General features: G+C 29.8%; 1 protein-coding gene and 1 pseudogene across 1 annotated transcript in view; both read right to left on the bottom strand.

Moving 5' to 3' along the window:
- Nucleotides 1-1,572: 1,572 nt before the first annotated feature.
- Nucleotides 1,573-13,187, bottom strand: LOC119668824 (annotated as a pseudogene).
- A 6,668-nt stretch (nt 13,188-19,855) lies between these two features.
- LOC119666214 overlaps nt 19,856-24,454 on the bottom strand; it is a 9,745-nt gene continuing 5,146 nt past the window's right edge. The window contains exon 2 of the mRNA XM_038075497.1: nt 19,856-19,933. Coding sequence (XP_037931425.1) covers nt 19,856-19,933 — 78 coding nt within the window. The remainder of the gene's footprint in view (nt 19,934-24,454) is intronic.

Below are 24,454 nucleotides of genomic sequence, written 5' to 3' on the forward strand. Positions count from 1 at the left end.
AAGATATGACGGAATGTTTTTATTGCAATAATTAGACACTGAAATAAAAATGAATTTCTTTAAAAATACCTATAATAAAATATTTTAACGTAACTCAAATTATGTATTGTTGAAATAGTCGGCTCATTCCACTGTAATTATAGTCGATAGAACTTTAATTTCAATCACTTAGAATATTAGTGGCAACGTACATACATATATATATATATATATATATATATATATATATATTAATTTTTTTTTAAATAAATGGAATGTTTCTTGCTATATTTCTCATCAAATGTAGACAATGTATAATAATATATATTTATTTTTACTATACGCACGCGAAAACGGTAAAGTAATTTTTTTGTGTATGTTTTTATATTCTATCATATATTTCGAAAATTCTTGTGGAGTGTTTTTTTTAAATGATGAAGTGTTATATACTATTTTATTTTATAATTTCAGAGCTAAAATTTAAAGTCTATATTTAATTTTTTTGTGGCTTATTAAATCTTAATACATCTTAATACATCGTTTAACAATATTTTCGTGTTTTAAATAAAATATCTTAATCTGACCACTATATTTTATTTGTATCTGCACAGCAGAAATAATTAATTTACGATTTAATAATTGAATTGAATTTTGTTAAAAATATTTGATTTGAGAGTAAAGACATTTTTTCACAGTTATGCATAAAAATGATTATTTGTATTGAATTATGTTTGAGCATTTATTGTAAGATAATTTTAATATTTTTATACAAAATTTTAGGTTTAATTGAAAATGTAATTACTTTTTAACTGTATTACGTATTTCTTGTTTGTGTTAAGGTATTTATTAAAAAGAGGATAAAAGATTCATTCAAAATAACAGAATGTTGAGTTAACATAATTTTTAAAACGTTATGTGGATTTTTATTGTTGGCAGACAATCTTAAGATATGTCAGCACTTATATAAGTAATTATTGAGAATCGTGTTTGTATTCATAAATTAAGGTAATATAAGAGTTCATTCTATTATAGTATTATTTTAACATTCGTTTTAAATTACTATATTCATTTTTACACGTTAAATACTTATAAAAAATAGTAAAGAAAAATTAAATTAACACATATTTACAACTTCGGTTTAATAATAAAGAGTACGTTTGATTTAAAATAAAAGTCTTTTATTCTAAACGGTAAATGCATAGACCTGAATTTTGTTCTTATATACGTTATTTTCTATCGGTTCAAGTTTTACTTTACTTATTATATATTTGCGATTTGATAAATATACTTTTTAATTTGTGTTTAATTTTATTTAAACTATTCTGTGTTTAAAACTTTAAATATAAATGTGTATCTTTTCATTTTGATTTGGTTTATTGACGTCACAAAAATTTTATTTCGCTTTTTGCTTCGGAGTTCATAATAATAATTTACAATAATTATATTTTATAAAATATATATATCTAACGTTAGAAGATGTTGAAAGAAATATATGTTTCCATTGCAATAAATTAAAATTATAATATAAATAATACATATTTTTGAAAGTTTACAAGTATAATTAACAGTGTACCACAAAATTTACATATCGCAATGTAAACAACATAACAAAATGTAGTTAAGAACATATATCGCAAACGATAAGGACAAAAAAGTAATATTTGGTGTCTTCTAATTGTGCGATTAAACGTGTAAAACAGAATTTTTGCGAAAATTTTTGTTATATTTACACCATATACCATAGGAAGTTTTTCTGCTGCTTCAATCCAAATTGTTTTAATTAAATTTTTTTGTTATTTCTTTGAACCACACTTAGGTTAAATTAGATTACTAATACTTATTGGTTTCATTTGTAATTATTATTATTGATTAGGGCACTCACGAAATCACTTGCACGGTTTGTTAAAATTTCTGTCGTTTAAATTAGCTGCTCTGTTGTTGTTGTTGTCGTTTTTATACAAATAAAAATGGTATAGAAATAAAGTGGAAAAATAAAATAATTGATTAAAATTTGTAGAAATTTGGCTTCAGTTTTCTGCAAACGTTATAACAAAAAGTCATAATAGTTATGATAATCCTCTTCTACACAGCAAATTATATAAAATGACAACCCTAAGGTACAACAGCTTAATCAACTCTCGAACTCTTGATCGAATTTAAACAATATTATACACTATTTTGTATATATTTTACATTCAGGAGATTTCGTAACTACCCTTAATAAATTTTATTTGCGTTTATTTGAAATCATAAAATAATTCAATTCTTATTTCTTTTCTTATTAAAACTGAATTCTTATGTGCATACAAATCGTAATTGTGTTTTTAAAAATCAATATGATAATATATTAAAAATATGCATTTACAATATACATATTGTATTAAAAAATATTTTCCTAACAGAAAAGCTTCTTCCGGTCAATATATGGTTGTTTTTGTCCTAAATTAGGGTTAACTTTATTTTTAACTTGTCGATTTTAACCTGCACTTCGATTATAATTGAATTGTTTTGTATATTTGATTTGTAAAAATGTATTTTTATGCACCTTTTTTAGTTTTCAAAAATTATTTACTTTATTTGCTACTACTACTACGATTTATATAAACGAGGGTTCATCGCTGCTCGCATTACAATCGAAATGATACAATTATTATTACAAAACCGCCGTTGCCGCTGCTTCTTTTTACCATTGTACTTGAGTTGTCAGTTATAATCTTATACATTACCATCTGTCAACCGAGCCTCCAAAAGAAGTGGAAAATTTTTATGACGTCTCTAAAAATCATACCTTAAATGTTTTTTCGCGTCTTTGTTGACGTGGTTGCACATTACCGTTTACTAACATATCATCACAAGCGTATGAGGAAATACGATGATCACTTCGAGATCGTTCTCGATCATGATGTGCACGCTCAATACGTGTATCATTGCTACCACTGCGATGTTTACTGTTTGCCGCATGTGATCTACGGTTACCCAATCTTTGCAGCTCATAGTCTCGTGAATCTGATACGTCAAAAGTCGCAGCTCGTTGATGTTTTCCTGATGTTGCAGAACGGGAAGATGTATGACGGTGTGATTGTTGTGATTGTTGTGGCTGTTGGGGCTGTTGTTCGTATTGTTGTGGATAATACTCATCATATTCTTGTTCATCGCAAGTATTGCTTGTGAAAGTTGTTGCAGCATTAGATGTTTGTGTTGCGTAACGATGCTTTTTAGGGGGTAACGGTATAGGTGCTGTTGCCGATGTTGTTGCCGTTGCTGCGGTTGGTGCTGCTGATGTTGTAGGACAGGTAGTTCGTCTCACAACATCAACACCACCACCGCAGCAGGCACACTCCTACAATTCTGTTACAGAGTATAAGTCATTGTTTGCATGTGAACCTCCACGTTTAAGCGATCGATAATATACGTTCTGTTGAGCTTCAGTTAAATATTGCTGTTGTGGATGTTGTTGCTGTTTGCTGCTAGACGAATGATGATGGTAGTAATGTTGCTGCTGTTGTTGTTGCTGATGTGTATAATTTGTTTCATGCGAATGTTGTTTTTTTAAATTATTTCCAAATTGATCCATATACGCAAGACCACTACTAGGTCCGTTGTCAAGAGTTTCTGCACGTCTAGGTCGTTCATGGCGTTCGGCCCGTTCTCGCTCTCTTTCATAAGCTAATAATGCTGATTGCTGTTGACGTAAACTTGCTGATTTAGGTGGAAGTGTTTGTATGTTCATACCATTTGAAATTTCTCGTTGTGATTTGTGGCGATTCTTAGGCGGCAAAGATGGAGGTTGTTGCTGATGTACTGGTTGTTGTTGTAATTGCGACTGGTACTGTACTGTAACCTGCGCAGGGGCAGACAATTGCATTTTTTGATTTTGTGGACGTTGTAAAGATCTGTATTGATTCAAATTTGTCGCGCAAAGTGGTTGCGGTGATATTTTTGTTTGAGGTTGCTGTTGCTGTTGCTGTTGATGCTGCACTGTTTGAGGAATAGATTGTGGGATATCAGGTAATGGTTGATTAATGATAGATGTAGGATTAATCGAATGTTGTGGACGTGATTGTTCTCGTGCTGGCAGTGCAGTAGAAGTTACCGAGATATGTTGCTGCTGATAATTTGATGTTTCGATGCTATAAACGGCGGATGGTGGCAAAATATGCGTTGTGTGCGGATGTTGTGGTTGTAGTGGTTGCAACTGCATTTTCTGTTGTTGAAGTTGTATTTGTTGTTGCTGTTGAGGCTGCTGTTGATGTTGCTGTTGCATTAACTGCTGCTCCTTTGCATATATGCTGCCTACACCGGTTGTGCCTGGTATTTCAGTAAATGTATTCGGTATTTTTGGTTTAGGAGGTGGGACCGGTGCAGGAGGTGGCAAAGCTTGTGGCTGTGATTGCTGTTGTTGAGGTGGTATCACATCAGCTGGATATGATTGTGGAATACAATCTGGCTGTTGGCAGTAGTCTTTTGATACAGTTGCAATTGATGGAGTTTTGGCGCTGCGTAAATTTGGAGAAGGGCTTGCACCTTTTAATGAACCACCATATCGACCAACATGACGCAAAGTTGCACATTTATTAGCTGTAGCTGCAGCAACAATGTTTAGGTTGTTATTACCGCGTACAGCTTTCGGGCCTATACTTATATATTTTGGATCAAATCGATTAAAACTATTATTAGTTACGTCACGTGGATCTTTATCATCGCTGTCATGATCGAGTCCATTACCGGTAGACTTACATATTGTATTTGCTGCTTGTGCGGAGAGAACTGACTTAATAGATGAGGCAGATGAGCGCGGCAGTGTGGCTGATGCGAAAATGTTCTTCATTTTGCTGTTGTTACTATTGCCTGCATTTGTGTTGCAGGCAAGCGAGTCTCAGTAAAAATCGTTGGACTCCAACGTTTTACATTGTTTGCTTAGTGTTGCATATTTACCATTATTAGGACCAGATAAATAACTTGATGCTTGTTGATGATGTGAAGGTAGGCGGCCAAGTGTATGGTGACCAGATCTGATAAATATAAAGAAACGCCAACAAATGAAAACGGAAAGTTTATTAGAAAGTAGTTAACTGATATTTCGTTTAAATTAATAAAAAAAACACACAAAAATCAATGCATTCATATTAACTTATTTTTAAATTTATTAAATACTATGATAATTAAATTATAAAATAAACCAATTATAGTTTAAATATTTTTGATTTGCTCTTAGGAAATTAATAAAGATAATTATGTGTTTGAGATTTTAACATATTTTTCTGATCAATATAATGAGATTATTTTAAAGTTATGTGACATAAAATATCGATATGACACAAAATGCAGGTATGAAAATAAAAATGAAGGCACTGAATTAAAGCGAAAACATTATATTTGTGTATCACTTTTCAAATTATAAATGCAGATTATATTAATTTAACTTGATGCTGAAATGGATTAAAAAAACAAGCACGGTTATTACATTTTTTTTTCATTATCTTTATGGAAATGCAATTTAATGTTAATGTGCTAATTTAGGTGTGTATATTAATATATAATATTAAAAAACTATATGAAAATTTTTGAATTTTGCAGAATAAAATAACTGATCTACAAAGTTTCTTACAAACGTCTAGAGTAAACTTTTTGAAGTACAATTACTATTAAAATTGGAATTAACTGAGAAAAAATAAATCGAATGTTAGTCTATTTAATTTAATAAAAAAGTTTATTTTACATAAAAAATATTGAATCGTTTATAATATAAAGTAAATAAAAATATAAAACTTTATTAATATATTTATTTTAGGTGAGTTAAATGATTAGCAATGAAAAGTCTACATAATCTTTTGTGTGCACAAGTTAATTTAACTGATTTAAACATCATTGCATATAAAAATATACATTATTTGTGTATAGTCTTTATATATAGTTATAGAAAATGGATATTTTCTTTTTTTCTTACATGCCAGGTATATTTAAATTAAATGAATTTTTGAAACAGTAAAAAAAATGGGCTTTACAAAATAAAATCTTAATTAAATTAAAATAAATGATAATTTTAATAAAAACCATGCCTTGTGCTATGCACCACAACATCGTAACCTGGCGGTGGTGCTGTAGATGGATTCATCGTATCAACAACACCACAGCCATTATTAGTGTTAGTTTTATGATGAGTGTTGTATGATGCCAACCCTGTTCTCATTCCAGCGGTGCCATTTCGGTGGGACCCTAATGTACTGCTTCCACTTCCAACAGCTGTGGTATGCGACTGTTGATGATGTAATAATGTCCGATTAATTGTGCCTGTGTTGATAGGTGCCGTTGGTGAAATATTTACACTAGGCGCATTTGACGGAAATAGTGGAGTAGTTTCGGATTTATCAATGTCAATGGTGGGAGTGCTGCAAAAAAAAAAATATATATATAATCTTGAATATCAGTTCCGATTCTTAAAGAATCAGAAAAAAATTAATATACCTTTTAGATAAATATATCCAGGCATGAGAATCTGCATAGACTAAAATCGTTAATAAAAATGACGTTAAAAGACCAGCAACCATCATAAGACTCAAACCCAATAAACCACCACCACAAAGACCACGCAGAGCGTCTGCATAATGTCTATCAATTGCACGACGATCAAGTGTGTGTGATAGTACTGTGAGATTTCGTTTAGTTTCCTCCAGATCATTGTCCATTGCTTCAAGTATTTTGTGCACATCAATACGTGGATAAGTTTCTTGGCTCATTCTGTAAGTTAATTTGTATGTTAACATTTTTATCAAATATAATGTTATATAAAGTTATTTTGAGCAAAGCTATTACATATTTATATATGATGAATAATTACCGTTGGATCAAATAGACAGATTCTCGAGCACGTTCCACCAGGTCACGTGATTCGTTCAAACGCAAGATAAAGCGATTTCGTAAAGTGCCACAATTGAGGAAATACACGTAAGGACTTCTCTGTAAAAAATTTGAATATATGTATAAGATTTTTTTTGGTTTTGTTATTGAAAGGATTTTTATGTGCTTTTTGAAATAAAAACTGTTTTTAAATTTTTATGTGCACATAGCATAAAAAGTCTACATTTACCCACAAAATTTTTCTTAAATTTCGCATAAGTTATTTAATTTTTACTCAAATTGTTTTTGTTTTCTGATTTATTTTAACCAAAGAAACAACAATGAAATTCAAAAATAAAAAATTAACAGTTATTCTTAAAAAAAAAAAATTAAACACAATTATATGCAAAAGCAACAATTTTCGAAGCAGAAAAAGTCTGCGTTCAGGACGGGCAGGACGGGATGTATGTATATAATATAACAATATAAAATTAAAACAACTAATCTAATTATCATTTAAAACAGGATTAAATTTAGTGGAACAGTATTGCAACACAAAAATATAGTTACATTGGGATTTATAGTAGGAAAATCAAAGTTTCTTTTATTCTTATTTATTGAATATTTCTTCTGGAATAAACAAAAAGTTTACAAATCTTAATAATTAATAATAATTTAATTTTTTGTATCAGAAAAAGATACAAAAAATACGGGAATGACCTGTCCACGGAACTTCAACTGGCTAGAACGACCCAAATGATCCAAACAGCCCACAGTAGAAGAGAGTCAACTGTAATGATCATTTTTCATATTTCTAAAGCTTTTGACAAGGTCTGGCATGATGGTCTGATAGTTAAAATGTCTTATCTAGGTGTTCCAGGCAACTTCCTACGTGGAAAGTCCTTTCGCACGAAAATCAACAGCGCTCTCTCGTCAGTCCGATCTATAGAAGCAGGGGTACCTCAGGGATCGCCACTTTCCCCCACTCTCTACAACATTTATACATCTAATATTCCAATGTTAGGTCCCTCGACTCTGGCGTTATATGCTGACGATTCTATATGTATGTATGCTATAGTCATATAAATGTGCTCTCAACATAATGAACACACTTCAAGAGCATATAAATCTCATTCTGGAGTATTTTCAGAAATGGAATATAAAAATCAATAATGAAAAAACTAAGGCTCTGTTTATCACGCGTAAGTGGAGACAGAATCCGTCGAGAGTGAGAGTGGGTGATATGGTGATAAACTGGGAGGATAGTGTTAAATATCTCGGCATCACGTTGGACAAACGATTCACATGGCTTAAACATGTTCAACTGAAAAGAATTAGCTGTGCCAAAATTCTTCATTACCTCCAACTACTATTTAGAAAATCTCAATGCTAAGAACAGGAAACTGATATATAACCAAATAATTCGTCCGTCACTTCTATATGGTTGTGTAGCGTTTAGCAAAGCTTCAAACACTACTATTCACCAGCTAGAAATTGCACAAAGCCAAGCTCTGAGAAGACTTTTCAAAGTTCCATGGTACATTAGGACGAATGATATCCTCAGAGACATCAAGATTGATCCCATCAAAAAATACATAAAGGATAGAGCCCTGAAATTATTAGCGAAATATGACAGACTTACCAACACCGCGTTATAAGATCTCAGAATGGTTACAGACTCTTCGGGGAGGTATGCAGATCTGAGGTTAATTATTGCTTAGTCTGATGAAGTGATAAACAATAATCTAGTCAAGGTGTATAGAGGGATTTTAAAGAAACCTCGAGTTAAAAAAGAGTATAAGTGCTTAAGTGCACTAGCTCAAAACAGCTTCAATATAAAAATGAAATGTTTAAAAAAAACAAAATATATAAAGGTAAAAAATTAATAAACATACACAAACTTTTATAAAAATAATAATTATAATTTGCTTTTTTTTTGATCTGAAGTTTGGAGGAACAAATAGTTGGTTTACTAGTTCATTAGTATGATTATTAAGTTTGAATAAATATCTTCCCGTGTGTACGCGAATCATATCGTTGACTGTATGGATGTTTAGATCCTAATGGATGTTTTTATTTTATATATACCAGGGTGCACCAGTAATTTATCTAATGATTTTATTTTGTGTTGTCTACATTTGAGGTATATAGTGAGGTCTATAACCCGATTTCATAATTCCAAATTCGCCTGATAATTATATTGTATAAGAGGACTTTGTTATCCAGGCTTTAAAAAAACTTACAATTTGTGAGACACTTTAGTTTTCCTTTTCCACGTCAGGCTTCTGTGCAAGTGCATACGTATACAATGTATTTTGCCCCACCTTGTGGAACAAAAATTATGTTAATGTTAAAAATATTTCTGACAGTAAATATAATTATTTAATTCTCCAATTTTCGGATTGGAAGGATCTTATTTACGAAGATAATTACATTTTCAGATAAGTGGCACAGACTCTTAAAGAAAATTTGACCTTAATATCAAAATTCTACCAAAAATTATTTCTTTGTCTTATTTAGATCAGAGGACAGTGAATGATTGCCAAAGCCACGTTTATATGTATTGCGAAAGAGAACACGTTGTTGTAGGGATACAACGCGGTGAGAACGCAAGCCAGGCCGGTGAAAATGTGAATAGTGGAACAGTCAATCATGAGCAATATTGATTTCGTCGATTCCGTTTTAATAATTTGGATGTCAAAGATGCACCACGCACTTTGACTACGAAGGCCAATTGTCGAAAATTGTTGAGTCAGTCCAATCCGATTGACATGTAAGAACAATTTCGATTGCTTAAGAGCTAAATATTGCACAAAAAACTATTTTAACCATTTAAAAAAGGCCCGATATAAAAAGAAGCTTGTAGGCTTTGCCCCACTTAATTCAATTGTTTATTTGTTTACTTAAAATAATTTAATTTCGAGTAAAATAATTATACGTGTACGAATGGCAATCGAATAACAATCATCTTTTTCTAAATAAAAATATTCTTAGCTTTTTACAAATTCTTCTGCCTGACCAACTCATTTCATTTTCAATATTTTATTTGTTTATGTTTGCATGGCCAACTCATATTATTTTCAATGTTAAATGGTGAATATGCAACCGCCACAAGCTCGACGTATGGGTGCCACACGAGTTAATACAAAAAAACCTCATAGACCGAATTTCCATCTGCGAATCACTGTTGAATCGCAACAAATTGACCCATTTTTTAAGCGGTTGGTAACTGGTGATGAAAAATAGTGACTGATCACTTACGACAACGTCAATCGAAAATTTTCCTGGTCGAATCGCAGTGAACAGGCTGAAACAGTGGCCAGATTGACGGTCAGGAAGGTTTTGCTGTGTATTTGGTGGGATTTGCAGGGAAACATCCATAAGCTGTTCTCCTACGGCAAAAATCTTGTCTCGGAACTGTATGATAACAATTGAACAGTTGAACCGTCTAAAGTAAGCAATTGCCTAGAAACGGCTAGCTTTAGGTAATAGGAGAGGAGTTGTGTTCCACCAGGAGAATGTCAGGCAATACATATCGACAATGATTTCCCGAAAGCTCCGGGGGCTTGGTTGGGAAGTTCTTATACATCCAACTTATAGTCCAGATCTGGCACCAAGTGTTCTTGTCGATGACGAAGGAGTTTTCTGGTGAAAAATTCGCTTCAAGAGAGGGTTGCCAATTGGAACAAGGACTTCTATGAGAGAAGTATTATCAAATTACCTTTAAAGTGGCAACAAGTTACTGAACAAAACGGCGCATTTTGTCCTAAACTAGATCATTGTACTTATGGTACAATGCTTACAACCATTTTTCAAACACAACAACCTTAGCGCGAAGAACAGAAAGCTGATCTACAGCCAGATAATTACACCATCACTACATTATGGGTATTTCGCGTATAGCAACGCTTCCGACTCTACTATTCAGAAGGCAGGCTCTCCGAAGACTCTTCAAAGTGCCATGGTACATCCACACGATTGCCATGCTAAGAGACCTTACAATAGATCCGATTAAAAAATACATAAGTGACAGAGCTCTGAAGCTATATGCAAAAAGCGACAGGCTACCCTACTTAGCACTATCTAATCTCAGAGTAATCGCTAACCGCACGAGGCGGTACGCAGATCTTAGATCAGTCATTGAATAGTCACGAAGATTATGAGGAATACACAAAATAGTCAGTGAGATGGGTGGGACTCTGCAGAAACCCTCAGCTATCAAATAATAAAAGTGCCCAGATGCACTAACTCGGAAAAGGCTCAACATTACATTTTCTATGGTAAATAAATCTTCAATTTCATGCAAAAATAATGGATTTATTTTTACTACACCTATTACGAGTATATTTATAAGAACTAACACTTAAAAACAAAAATTTAAATAGAACATTAAAACATAGATATAGAACATTAAATAGAACTTTGAATACTTAATTTGGCAATTATTTCTAATTATTTAAGTCAAAAAATCAAAGATTTGAAGTTCAAAAATTATTATTATTTGAACAAATTATACTTCATTTACAATATTACACTAAACCTTGTCATTTGACGTAAGTTATTTGAATGAATCATTTCTGTTCTACTAAAAGTTTTGCTAAAGAATTTTTTTTTTTGAGAAACGTAGGCTGCCTTTTCGTGCAATACAACTTTTAATGAGGATTAGCAACACATCCAGCAACATTAAAACGCTGGTTCAATGGTTCGCGCGTGCTCGTCGTTTTCTCCACGAGGAATGCTACAACATCGATGCAGTGCGAAAAATGATTGAATGGATCCGGCACGTTACATGCCGGGAGTTAGAGGCGTTGTTGGTAATTAGTGGGACCAGTATTCAATTTTATATATACAATTAGCTGTTCTCGAGGCCGAGGCAGTTCAAAATACGTTTACGACATTGTGACAGGTGAATTATGGATCTATGTTCGAAATAAAAAAACAATCCACTGTTTTGGACTTTTCAAGTGAGCAGAACCCGACAACAGTTGCAAATCCACCCAAATAATTGCGTTGTTTCAGACAAAACGCAACTGTACCACCTGAACAATGTAAGTTTAAGTGGGGGAACTTAAACTTACGCCGATAGTCTTCAGAAAATTGAGAAAAACCAACCGCCGAAGGCAAGATCATCCTCCACCATGACAATGTGAGCTCCCACACATCAGCTCAAAAGTTGTTTGAGCACTCAAAACGTCAAATTATTAAATTATAAGTCATCCAATTTACAATCCTGACTTTAGAAAACATTTAACATTAAGAAACAAAATGTGTGGCTGTTTCAAAACTTAGTTAGATCGAATGCAAAAAGTATTAACCATCATGGAGAAAACTTTAAAAAAACAATCACTGTTACTGTTTAATTACTGTGTTTATTAGGCCCAAAAATTAAAAGACAACCCTCGCAGCACTTTCTATGATACCGTATATCTCAGGTACCATTGAATTTTTTTTTTATGTGAAGCCGCTTGCATTACGAACTCGCACTCAAGTTCCTCTAATAGTAAATAAACTAAAACACTTTTCCTTTTCATAGAGTCTGTTTATACTGGGAGATAGAATTTGCAAATAGATTCAATAAAAATTGTAACAAATAAGTTTAATTTAATAAAAAAAAATTGCTTATTACGTTTTGCAAATTGAAAAATATTTCGGATTTCATACAATATTAGATTTTTCTTGCTAAAACAGTATTTGTATTCTTCTAAAAAAATATTGCGACAGAAGTATTATTGCAAACAATATTTAAAACTTGATTATAATATTTCTAATATATATTATGGGTATACATATTTATGTTACACATAAAATATTGTGTAACATAAAACTTGTGGATTTACTTACCATGCCTACTTGACGGCACATAAACTCATGAGGACGCATACAAAAGTCACCTGCCGCTACAGATGATGCCAAATATATGCCAGCTAATAACCAACATATGATGATGCAAAATAAACCGGAAACACTAAAGAATATTAACGCACAACGTGAACGTCTTGCTACACCTATTACAAGCACAGTACATAACAATAACAACATTGTGAGAAAACCCAACGTAGCGGGCCAACGTATTGATTCGTATAATTCACCAAGCTGAAATTAAATTTTATTAATTTAATGCAATTATTTTCGGTAAAATACTAACATGTAATAGACCCATTAGTGACGTGTCGTTTTCACTGCCCTTCGTTTTCATAAAATATATAACCATATTGTCTAGACTTGTTACGGCTCTTGACGTATTTTCTCGTACTAGACCGCAGGTTTCAATAAGTAACATTACTGCTGTTTGATTGTATTGTACTTCTTCAATTTGTGCTTCGATTCTATGCTGAGCCATTTTTGATTCGAGATCATGTTTGATTGATTCCGTCTGTAATAAGTTTTTGGAATTGAAATGAGATATATATTTAATAATATAAAGTATGAAATAATTAAAATATAAACTAATTAAAGTATAAATTAATTAAAGAATAAACTAATGATATAGTAACATCAAACCATACTTGGATAATTCGTTTGTGAAATATCAAGGTCTTAAGGTATTTTTAGAAATTTTTTTTAAATTCTTAAACCAACAAATAATCCCAATTTTCAAAAAAATAAAAACGTTCAGTTTTTCCCACCAGAACTCAATATGCAGTTTGCAGTTTCTATCGTTCAGAGATTCTATCAAAAACCTTGTCAACAACAACTATTACTCTGGATTATTATTGTTAGGGGATGTCGCACTGCGACCGTCGGGTCTATTGTGCCCCATTACTCTAGATAAGTTCGACAAATATTAATTTCACATATAATAGAAATACATATAATAGAAATACATATAATAGAAATACATATAATTTTGTTGATTCAGTGAAAAATCGCCCTCTTAAAGCGCAGTTAGGCAGTCGCCCTTTTTTCGTTCGAATAGCTCCTTCTGTTTTAATGAAGCTAATCACTTTGTTAAACGAACAAAAAAAAAAAACGCAGAGTATGCATTTATAATTTTTGAGAGTTTTGATAGCTCAGTAGGTGGTATCTATAGTTAGTTACTAAATTTTGCGCTATTAGCTTAATCTCTTAATCATTCTGAAATACATTAAACCATTTGAACAACAATATTAAATTATTAATATTAAATTGGTTCAAACAAATCAATCTATCAAAATATAGAAAAGTTTCATAGATTGCGACTTGACTTTATGAATCTAGTGTACATTTGATTAAAGCAAATGTTAAACACAATTGCTTTAAAATACAGATAATATTGTACATGAGCAGTACAGTATATACAGTATCATAAACTTTATTTATGGGCGAAGTATTTGCAGTTTAGTTTTCAGCTTTCAAAATCGGTAAAAACATAAAAACGACAGAAAAATATTATTTTATATTATTTAGGCCGTGTGCGAGTTGATCTAATTTGCGTTCTAATTAAGGAAAATTCTAAGTTGTGTCGATAATGTAGTAAAATGTTGGTATTCAGAATATTTTCAACATGACTAAATCGAACTTAATTGGTAGACCGCCAGGGTTGCCACTTTAATATTTTCATAAGATGTTTTATAAATAAGAAAAATGAATTTAAGTGAATCAAATTATAGGAAATGACAATAAAAAATAATTTTATTAAAAAATTTAATAATCGTTATTAGAAAACTTTTAACCGAAAAATGTATGTTATGTCATGTATGTCATTAAATGTTATTTAATGAGCATTTGCAATACATTTTGTAAATATTTGTATTTTCTAAAATTTTCATTACCTTTATTTGAATTATAAACATTTATTTGATAAAATTTTATTTTATTATATTGCATTATTTTGAAAATACATTGAAATACATATTGGCTGTCAAAATGCAACTCGCACATTTTTTTTTAACTTTTTGGCTAAATGTATGCAGTGTAAAAAATCCCATTTAGTTTAGCATGAAATTAGAACAATTCGCACACGCTCTTTGAGTAAATTGAAATTTAATATGGACTGCACTGCACTTTTTTTTTATATTTATTTATAATTACATCGGCCTTACAGTAAATGGCAATAAGTAATTGGGAGAATTTTAGTATATAAAGAAAATATGTAATATTAAATCAATGTTTAACAAATACAATTTTTTCAGTGAGTAAGTTAAGAAACATGAAGAAACAATTTTTACATTAGAACATAATATTTAGTAAGTCTGTTGAGAGTAAGCGTTTTAGTCTTCTGGTGTGAGCTGATTCTTTCGTCGGTAATGTCTGGAGTTCTGAGTTTTCATGTGTCAGTAGTCGAGTCATGTGCTTTGCACTAGCCACCTTTATCACCTCGGTTATTGGCTCAACACCTAAGTCTTTATGGATTTCGTTGTTTGGTATATACCAATCAGCATTAACGAGAGTTCTTAATATTTTCGATTGTTGCCTTTGAATAATTTGAATGTTGGATTTGGAGGCAGTACCCCAAAGTTCAATGCCATATCGCATTAATGGCATAATTACCATTTTATAAACCAGTGTTTTGTTTTTTAAAGAAAGTGTTGACTTAGGTCCTACAATATAGTTGGCCAAACTTTTGTGTCATTTCATTTCTTTACCAATTTACTTCATAAAAGTGTGCGAGTTCCAGTAATTTGATGGTAATTTTGATAATTCACATCAGCTGTTCATATGTATTATTTTGAAAATTTTTTGAAATGACCAACGAAGTTATTTTATAAACGTATTGTTAAATCTGTAATGAATAAATAAAATACTCACACCCTTCATTATATTTTCGTTTTTGGGATATTTCACTTTAATATTACTTTTATTATTAATAAAATATATGTCAAAAATATACAAAACAAATAACGTTGCCAGGTCAATAGCATAAGGTTTCACAATTAGCTTTTTGAAATCAAGTAACTAATAATTTTGTGCCAAATATTTCTATTTATTATTAAATAAATATAAAGCAATTATTAAAAAACTTAAATACTCATAATAAAAAGAAAGAAACATATAAAAATTTATTTATTTATTTATTAAACATTTTAAAAACTTTTCACAATGGTATTACCTAAATTACCTATTTTTCACCCTCATAATTTACTATTTCCCTTAATTTACTCAAACCCGCACACGGCCTTAATATTCAATTTAGTTTCAAACAAAAGAAATATATTATTTGTTATTCAATGTTTATTGTTTCATATTTTTTCTTGTAAATCTTATTTTCTTAATAAGAAAATAATAATAATTAATAATTTTCATTTAATTATTTTATTTTATTCATGGATTTTTATAAATTCAGTTGAAATGGAAATTTTGTTTGTTCTCCAGGCACTTTTAATGGCTCTTGTCAATAATACGATTTTCTAAAACTGTCAGTCAGATTTATACAGTTACGGGTAAACCGTCCTTACATATTGGAAATTACATTAATTTCGGGAGAATGAGATCGCTTCAATGTGCTTACATTTTGAATCTTTATTCAGTTCTTTACTACACGAGTGTTTTGAATGTAACTTTCATTTAAAATGGCGCAAATTAATATACCCCCAACCATGACACTTCCTTTGCAACTATGGTGAGTATTTTAACTAGCGTATATCATAAAAATATAAGTTAAAGACAGTATTTTAGTAATCTTTTAAGAATTCAAACATTTTAGGTGATGGCAAACCAAATTCGAGAATAAATATAAATATTTCCACATAAGATACTACACAAATTATCTTAAGTTCCATTTTGAATTAGTTAAAGGGATATGTAAAACTTTATAACTTACTAAATACAATACTCAGATGTCACAAAAATAAACTTACACAAATCAAACTTGTGAAATGGGTTACTAACATATATATCAGTGGTTCAAAAGTAGAAATATTGTAATTCTAATTTTTAAAATAAATTAACGTTTTCGTCGTTTAACTCAATTCCTTTTTTTCAACTTTTTAAGTTGAAATTTCGTGCAAATGGAAAAAAAAAGTATTTTTTTTTGTTAGTTTTTTGAATTGCATATCAAATGCATCGAAGTTGAAAAAGTTTTTAGTGAAGAAAAAAAGTAAAGAAAAACTCAACACGTACTAAACTAAGTTCATACTGAGTTAGGTGATTTTTTTCATCATTTTTGTACAATTGTGTACTTATGTTTGAAAGCAAATGATTACTTTAAACATTTTCATTCCGTCACTTAAAAATGAGTTCGCATCAGAGACTTATCTGCTTTATATTAAAAAATTCAGTTGCATCTTAGTGAATTATGTTTGCTAGAAACAGGATGTGTAACCTTTTTATTTCATTCATTTTGCTAGAGCATTTTGTTTGATTTTTATGTCATTTCAGTTTTTTACTTAAAATTCCTTGTGATTTTGTATATATATAAATATGTAAAAGCTGTTTGTTTAGGGAAAATTTATAGAGGGTTATTACTTCCTCGAGTGGTTTTACTTCAATAATTTGTTCTCTTGCAATGTTTTACATTATAAAAGTTCTTTAAACTTTATATCTTGTTTAGTTTAGAATTGATTCAAAAGCAGGCAGATGAACTGTTTAAGTTAAAAATTTGTGAAAGTTCTTACTTTTTTGTTAGTAGTTCTGGAGAATGTTGCAATTGACATACAATGCATTTTTAATGTAAATATTTAAGTATATTGGTAAAATTTTCAGCTCACCATAAAGAAACTGAATATTACATATGATAAACTAATAAGTCGGACTACATAAACAGATACACAAAAATCAAAAAACTGTTTTCTTCACTACTTTATGACATATTTTTTTTTCTTTTAATTAAAATAAAATAAAATAAAATAAAATAATGGCAGTAAAAAATATCTCCGAACGTTTAATTCGTTCGATATTGGTTAAGGAACGAGTTCTTGTTCTATTTTTAACAAAACTGAATGGAAATTTTGAATAATTATATCTGCATTCACTTTATTAATACTATAAAGTGCAATTATTATGAAGGTAATCAACGATTTGTTGAATCCTAGAATCTTTTGTGCCGGTGTAAATTCAAGAAAATTGTATGCATACATTGATTCCAAAAATAAAGTGTGTCAAATAAACCAAATAGGGCACAAAGTTTTCATTTGAATTTATCTCCTATGCATTGCTTTTAATTTAGGAAGTGCTCCCTTTGATATATAAATATATAAATTGGCAAAACTATTCGTTCAATCGCTGTTAATGCTGTCAAAATGATTATGCCTTTACATAACTGATTGCTAAAATATAAGTTCTTAGATTTAGGTTAGAGTTATATGATTGCTAACCTTAGTTACACCGAAAAATAAGACTAATTATATTATTTTTTAAGGTAACCACACCTTATCATAGGCTTTTTTACTCTTATAAATTGATGTATTTGTGATCTCCTTAAAATCATTATTAATGCTATTTTTACACATCTATAAGTTCTTAGGTTTAATTTAGTTTGGAGTTATATCACTGCTAACCGAAGTTACACCGAAAAATAATAGAAATTATTTTGTTATTTTTTAAGGTAACCACACCTTATCATAGGCTTTTAACTCTTATAAATAGATGCATTTGTGATCTCCTTAAAATCATTATTAGTGTTATTTTTACACATCTATAAGTTCTTAGGTTTAATTTAGTTTAGAGTTATATCACTGCTAACCGAAGTTACACCGAAAAATAATAGAAATTATTTTGTTATTTTTTAAGGTGACCACACCTTATCATAGGCTTTTAACTCTTATAAATAGATGCATTTGTGATCTCCTTAAAATCATTATTAATGCTATTTTTACACATCTATAAGTTCTTAGGTTTAATTTAGTTTAGAGTTATATCACTGCTAACCGAAGTTACACCGAAAAATAATAGAAATTATTTTGTTATTTTTTAAGGTAACCACACCTTATCATAGGCTTTTAACTGTTATAAATAGATGCATTTGTGATCTCCTTAAAATCATTATTAGTGCTATTTTTACACATCTATAAGCTCTTAGGTTTAATTTAGTTTAGAGTTATATCACTGCTAACCGAAGTTACACCGAAAAATAATAGAAATTATTTTGTTATTTTTTAAGGTAACCACACCTTATCATAGGCTTTTTACTCTTATAAATAGATGCATTTGTGATCTCCTTAAAATCATTATTAGTGCTATCTTTACACATCTACTATCTCTGTTTTCTCATTAAATTCCAGTGTTCTTAATTTATTTTTAAATAACTAAAAATTTTAATTATTGTATTTGTTTTGTTTTTACCCAAATAGTCCCATTCCGAAATGCTTATAACCAGGGTTATTTCAAAAATTTATAAGAAAAAAAGCAGCAAAAAAAGTTATGTAAACTCTTATTTAAATATATAGTTATTTTTTTCATTCTTAATATTATTGATCGTTAATATTTTTTTTTCACGCATAAATAACTTACATCATTTTATGTAATGAAAGTACATATTAAAGTGCTGCATCAAAACATTCGTTTTTGCGGTCATTCGTTTTATTTTCAAATGTGTACCATATTTACAAATTATTTCTAAAGCGAATACGAACGAATAACAGAAACGGTCCGATAGAATTCGTTTCCGCCGCATTCGTTTCAATGGAATGGGGGTTGATTTGTTCTCTATAATCGTTTGTTTTCAATTTTAAAATCAAATAAACAAATATTTTAGAGTATTTCAATCACTTTTAGAGTATTTCAATCACTTTTAGAGTATTTCAAATAATTCTATTTTTGCAAAGAAATATTTTATATATTTTGTGTGCGTTTGGTTACCTGCGCAAAAGTAAAGAAAGTTGGATGTGCGTAGAGATTTGCAATAATTGCAACAACAAAGTACGTAAATTAAGTTTAATTTTCTATTATTTTCAATGCAAAAGTTGTTTAAACAGGTAGATCTAATGCAAAAGGTTAACTTAAAAAAACGGTTTGCGCAGAATTTCCTTCTTTGTCGATAGTTTTTTATGATGTAACAAAATAAATTGCTTCACATATTTACCTTTTCCTGGAAAATAATTTTATGCATGATATGGTAAAAATATCTATTTATGACAAGAGAGATTTTTAGAAATTTCTTAAGAATTCCTTCAGAATTCCTACTTTACAAAGTTTCTTGTAAATTATTTGCAACACCAGCAAGTAGTGCATCTTCGGAAAGGGTTTTTTCAGTTGCTCGGAACTTAATATCAGAAAAAAGAACATTGATTTCATCTAATCAAAGATCTATCAATCAAATCATGTTTTACACAACAATCTTGAAAAAGAGGAATTAAGTCAGACGATGCTCAACATTTAATTTGAATATTAAATTAAATTTGTGAACTGTAAAAACTGTAAAAAAACTTATTATAATTTTTTTAAATAAATTTTTGTTCAAAATTTTTTTTATATTTAATTAATATATTAAGTCATATTATATATGTAATCAACAAATTACTATTATCAATCAACATTTTAAATAATATTTAATTAATAAAAAAACTTAAATAAATAAATTTGTGTCTTACTATTTAAAAACACATAATTTTTGTATGAACTGAAAATCAAATGCTTAGAGTACTCCCAACTACTTCAACTACTTTTAGAATGTTTAGAGTTAGAGTACTCTAAACAAACGAAACAAATATTTGTGTTGCCACAAACAGACAAAAATTAAGTAGATATAAAATATAATCGTCAGCACACTTTTGCACAATGAGACTACTCAATAATAGGCCTTTTCTTTTGTAAGCATGTCGCAAAAGAACAAATAAAATAAGCACTACTTTCGATGGCAACTCTGGACAAAACGCAAAATTTGTTAGACTTACATATGCAAAACGCATAATAACATTTAAAGTTAAAATTTCAAAAATAAATAATAATTCTTTGCAATTATTGGTAAGAACATTTTTCTTTTTACATTATGATTAAAATATGAATTTTCATGCCTTTTAACAGTAAAATAATAAATAAAAAAAAATAATGTATTTGTTACAAACAATGATATAACGAAATACGAAAAATTAACGAAATCATTCATAGACAGTGAACTGGAAATTTCATATTTACTTCCAAAAATCGTTCACAATAAACGTGTTTTTAGTTTTGGCAACCATGCAATTTGAGCTGCTTATTAGTTAAGCGGTTTCAAAAAGTTCGGACTAAATAAGCGAGCAGTGTTGTTGTTTCATATGTTATTTTTGAAATAAACGGTTGTTCTTTTGTGATTTGCTTACAAAAGAAAACGCCTAATATTAATCTTATAAATCATTTTCCTTAATTATTCTTTTAGATATTGTGTTCAAAACTCAAACGATAACTTTTCTTTTTTTTTTTTGGAGTTTTGTATTGTATTGTTATTGTTATAATTTAACAACTTTATATATGCTTTTTATTGTTGTAGAGTGTAAGTAAAAAAGAAAAACGTCTGTTCTATATTTCACGTTTTTTTATATAATAATGTAAATATTAATAATAATATTAATTATTAATACAAAATAATAATAACCTGTATTTTTTATCTTTTTTTTGGTATTTTAGCATAAAACTTTAAAACGCATGCTGACATAGAACTTTTTTTCTTAAGGGATTTTTTTGCTTGAGCTCTTTTGACTCAATGGTATATAATGGGTCAAAATGAATATCAAGGTATAAAAATGTTCATTAATAAACATATTTGGGCATCAGAAATAGAGTTCCCCAGAGCAATTTATTTCTTTTATATTAACGCATTATGGGAAGTTATTTTATTATAAAATTATATATTCTATTAATTCTTTCTGATCTAGCATTTTTTTTTTGTGATATATAGTTGGTTTAAACGTTTTTATAAATATGGATACATGCTTAAGCATTTTCTTTCTAATGTCCTTATTTTAATGTAGTGCAGTGTTATTTTTATTATTAAAAGAACAATTAAAAAAAAATAATATCTCAGTGATAACTAGATATACACTAATAAGTTAAAAACGTAACGCTAACTTGTCAATGGACTAAGATACCAAGTTCACACACACAATTGATTTTAGGTGCTATGTTTACCAACTTGAAATTTGTGTTAATAATAATAATTTGATAACTTCTAAATTGTTTTCATATTTCAAACGTATGTATTTTAAGTACAGTCAAATCTCTCTATAACGAAGTTAGTTTGGTGCCTACAAAAAACTTCGTTATAGAGAGCTTGAACAAAATTTTTTTTGTTTGAAATTTTTTTTTCGCATTTGACTGTTAAATAGGTACGTATTTATTTTAAAAATGTATTTAAATCATGTTTATTCATATATATATATACAAAACATTTAAAACATTAATTGTATATTGGTAAGTCTGTAATTTTAGTTTGTTTAGACATTTCAACTTTTTCCTTATTAAGGAACTCTTTCAAATTCAAATCTTCTAACAAGTTAATAGTTTGCATACAAAGAAGTTTCTCATAAGTGACAAGTTGAGTGTTTAACTTGTATTTGAATAAATTTGTTATAGAGAGGTTTTTTGTATGCAAAAATTTGTTTGCATACCTGATAAAACTTATAGTTATAGAGAGGAATTCGCTATAGAGAGTTTTGTTATAGAGAGGTTCAAATATATGAAAATCGCTGTGTCTTCAACAAAATTTCGTTATGTTATAGCATCTTATAATTTTTTGATTAAGAAGGCATTCAATTTATTTATATAGTTGCATTAAGTGTGATTTTTCTTTGTGTTTTTCCTTCAATAACATTTGGACTTATTCTTAGAAAGTTTTTATCTTGTCATAAGGTTTGTAAACAGCTATAAGCCGTTTCCGCTTAATTTGCGAAAAGAAATTATTTTTATTTTGATACAAAGCTAATATTTTTCATTTTAAACTCATTTTCTCTTGAATTAAAAATTGAAGTGCAAATTCGTTTTTAAATAAAATTATAAAATCTATAAATATCTTATATATAAAATTAACGTCGTCAAAATGTTAGTTACCGTACTCCTCCGAAACGGCTTTACCAATTTTTACCAAATTTTATATCCGTATTCAGTAGGTCTGGGAATCGGCTACTATCTATTTTTCATACCGCTAAAGTGATTAGGGTGTCCCTATCCAGCAAAAATATCTTTATTGCTTTAACAAAAATTTTTTTATTTTTTTGACATACATTTTTTTACATTTTTGAATAAGAAAACTTGCTATGATATGAAAAGTTGTTGTCTATGAAAATACCGAATTCATAAAACTGCCCCCTAATTTCCGCACTATCGTTGATTCCCAAAATGCTCTCATTGACCGCGTATTTCCAGATGTACACATACAATACATAAATCATCGGTGGCTGGCAGAAAGAGAAATTAGCAGCAAAAAAACGTGGACGTTGATGAATTAAACTTCAAGATAAAACAGACATTGCCAGGCGACTTAATATCATACAAATCGATCGATACAGTTTGTGATACCAACGAAGTTGTGAACTATCCAGCAGAGTTTTTAAACTCACTGGATTTGCCAGGCATGCCACCACACATTTTACGACTGAATCACCGATTATTTTACTTCGGAATTTGAACCTACCACATAAATTTTGTTTAAATTTTTGAAAAAGAAAAATTTTTTTCTTAATATTTTATGTAACTACGCCAACAAGTACATCGAGCATTTACATCCACTTCGTTTCTTCGTCTTCGCCTTGCATGGCAGATGGAAAATGTACTAAAAATTTTTCTAAAGATTTCACTAACAAATACAACAAATATAATAAATACCGACGGATATCCAATATATCGTCGAAGAAATCCCGATAATGGGGGACAATGGCGGGTGGTGCCGTATTCGTCTCTGCTAAGCAAGACATACAATGCTCATATAAATGTTGAGTTTTGCAGTTCTGTGAAGAGCATCAAATATATTTGCAAGTATGTCCATAAAGGCAGTGATATGGCTGTGTTTAGAGTAGAAAATACTAATGTAAATGCTCCTCCAATGAACAAAAACGGTGAAATTACGCTCTACCAAGTTGGTCGGTACATCAGCTCCAATGAAGCTGCTTGGCGTATCTTCGGTTTTCTAATTTATGAACGGGATCCAGCAGCTGTTCAGTTAGCCGTCCATCTTGAAAATGGTCAGCGTGTATTTTTCACTAACGAGACAGTGATTGATCGTAGTACAAATCCACCTAAATCTACACTCACTGCATTTTTTGAATTGTGTAATAGTACGGATGATTTTGGTGGATTTGCAAGAACATTACTCTATTTACAAGAACCACGCTATTTCACATGGGCTCAAACAAAAAAATGGATGCCCCGCAAGCAAGTTTCACCAGTTGATGCATGCCTCAATTTATTTAAATCGAACGCTTATTTACAGTTAATCCAAGACACACTGAGTTATTTTATCTTCGACTGTTGTTGGTTAATGTTACTGGCCCATTATCATTATTATTATTTACAGTCAATCCAAGACAATTTAAATTTGAAGATACAACAGTTGTTGCCAGGGAACTTGATATCATACAAATCTATTGATTTTAAATTAATAATTTAATAAATAAACTATAATAACTTAAAAATAATATTGTTTGGCGTTTGTTATTTTTGTTTTCCTTTTCGTTCATAGCGCTCCATGCCTATTTCATGCATATACCACATACTTACACATTTATAATAAGTAAGTTACTTTTTGTCTACACTAGAATTTATCTAGAAACTAGAAATAATTTATAAGGCAAAACAACGTTTGTCGGGTTAT

Source organism: Teleopsis dalmanni, chromosome 1, assembly GCF_002237135.1.
Source record: "Teleopsis dalmanni isolate 2A chromosome 1, ASM223713v2, whole genome shotgun sequence".
NCBI classification, from domain to species: domain Eukaryota; kingdom Metazoa; phylum Arthropoda; class Insecta; order Diptera; family Diopsidae; genus Teleopsis; species Teleopsis dalmanni.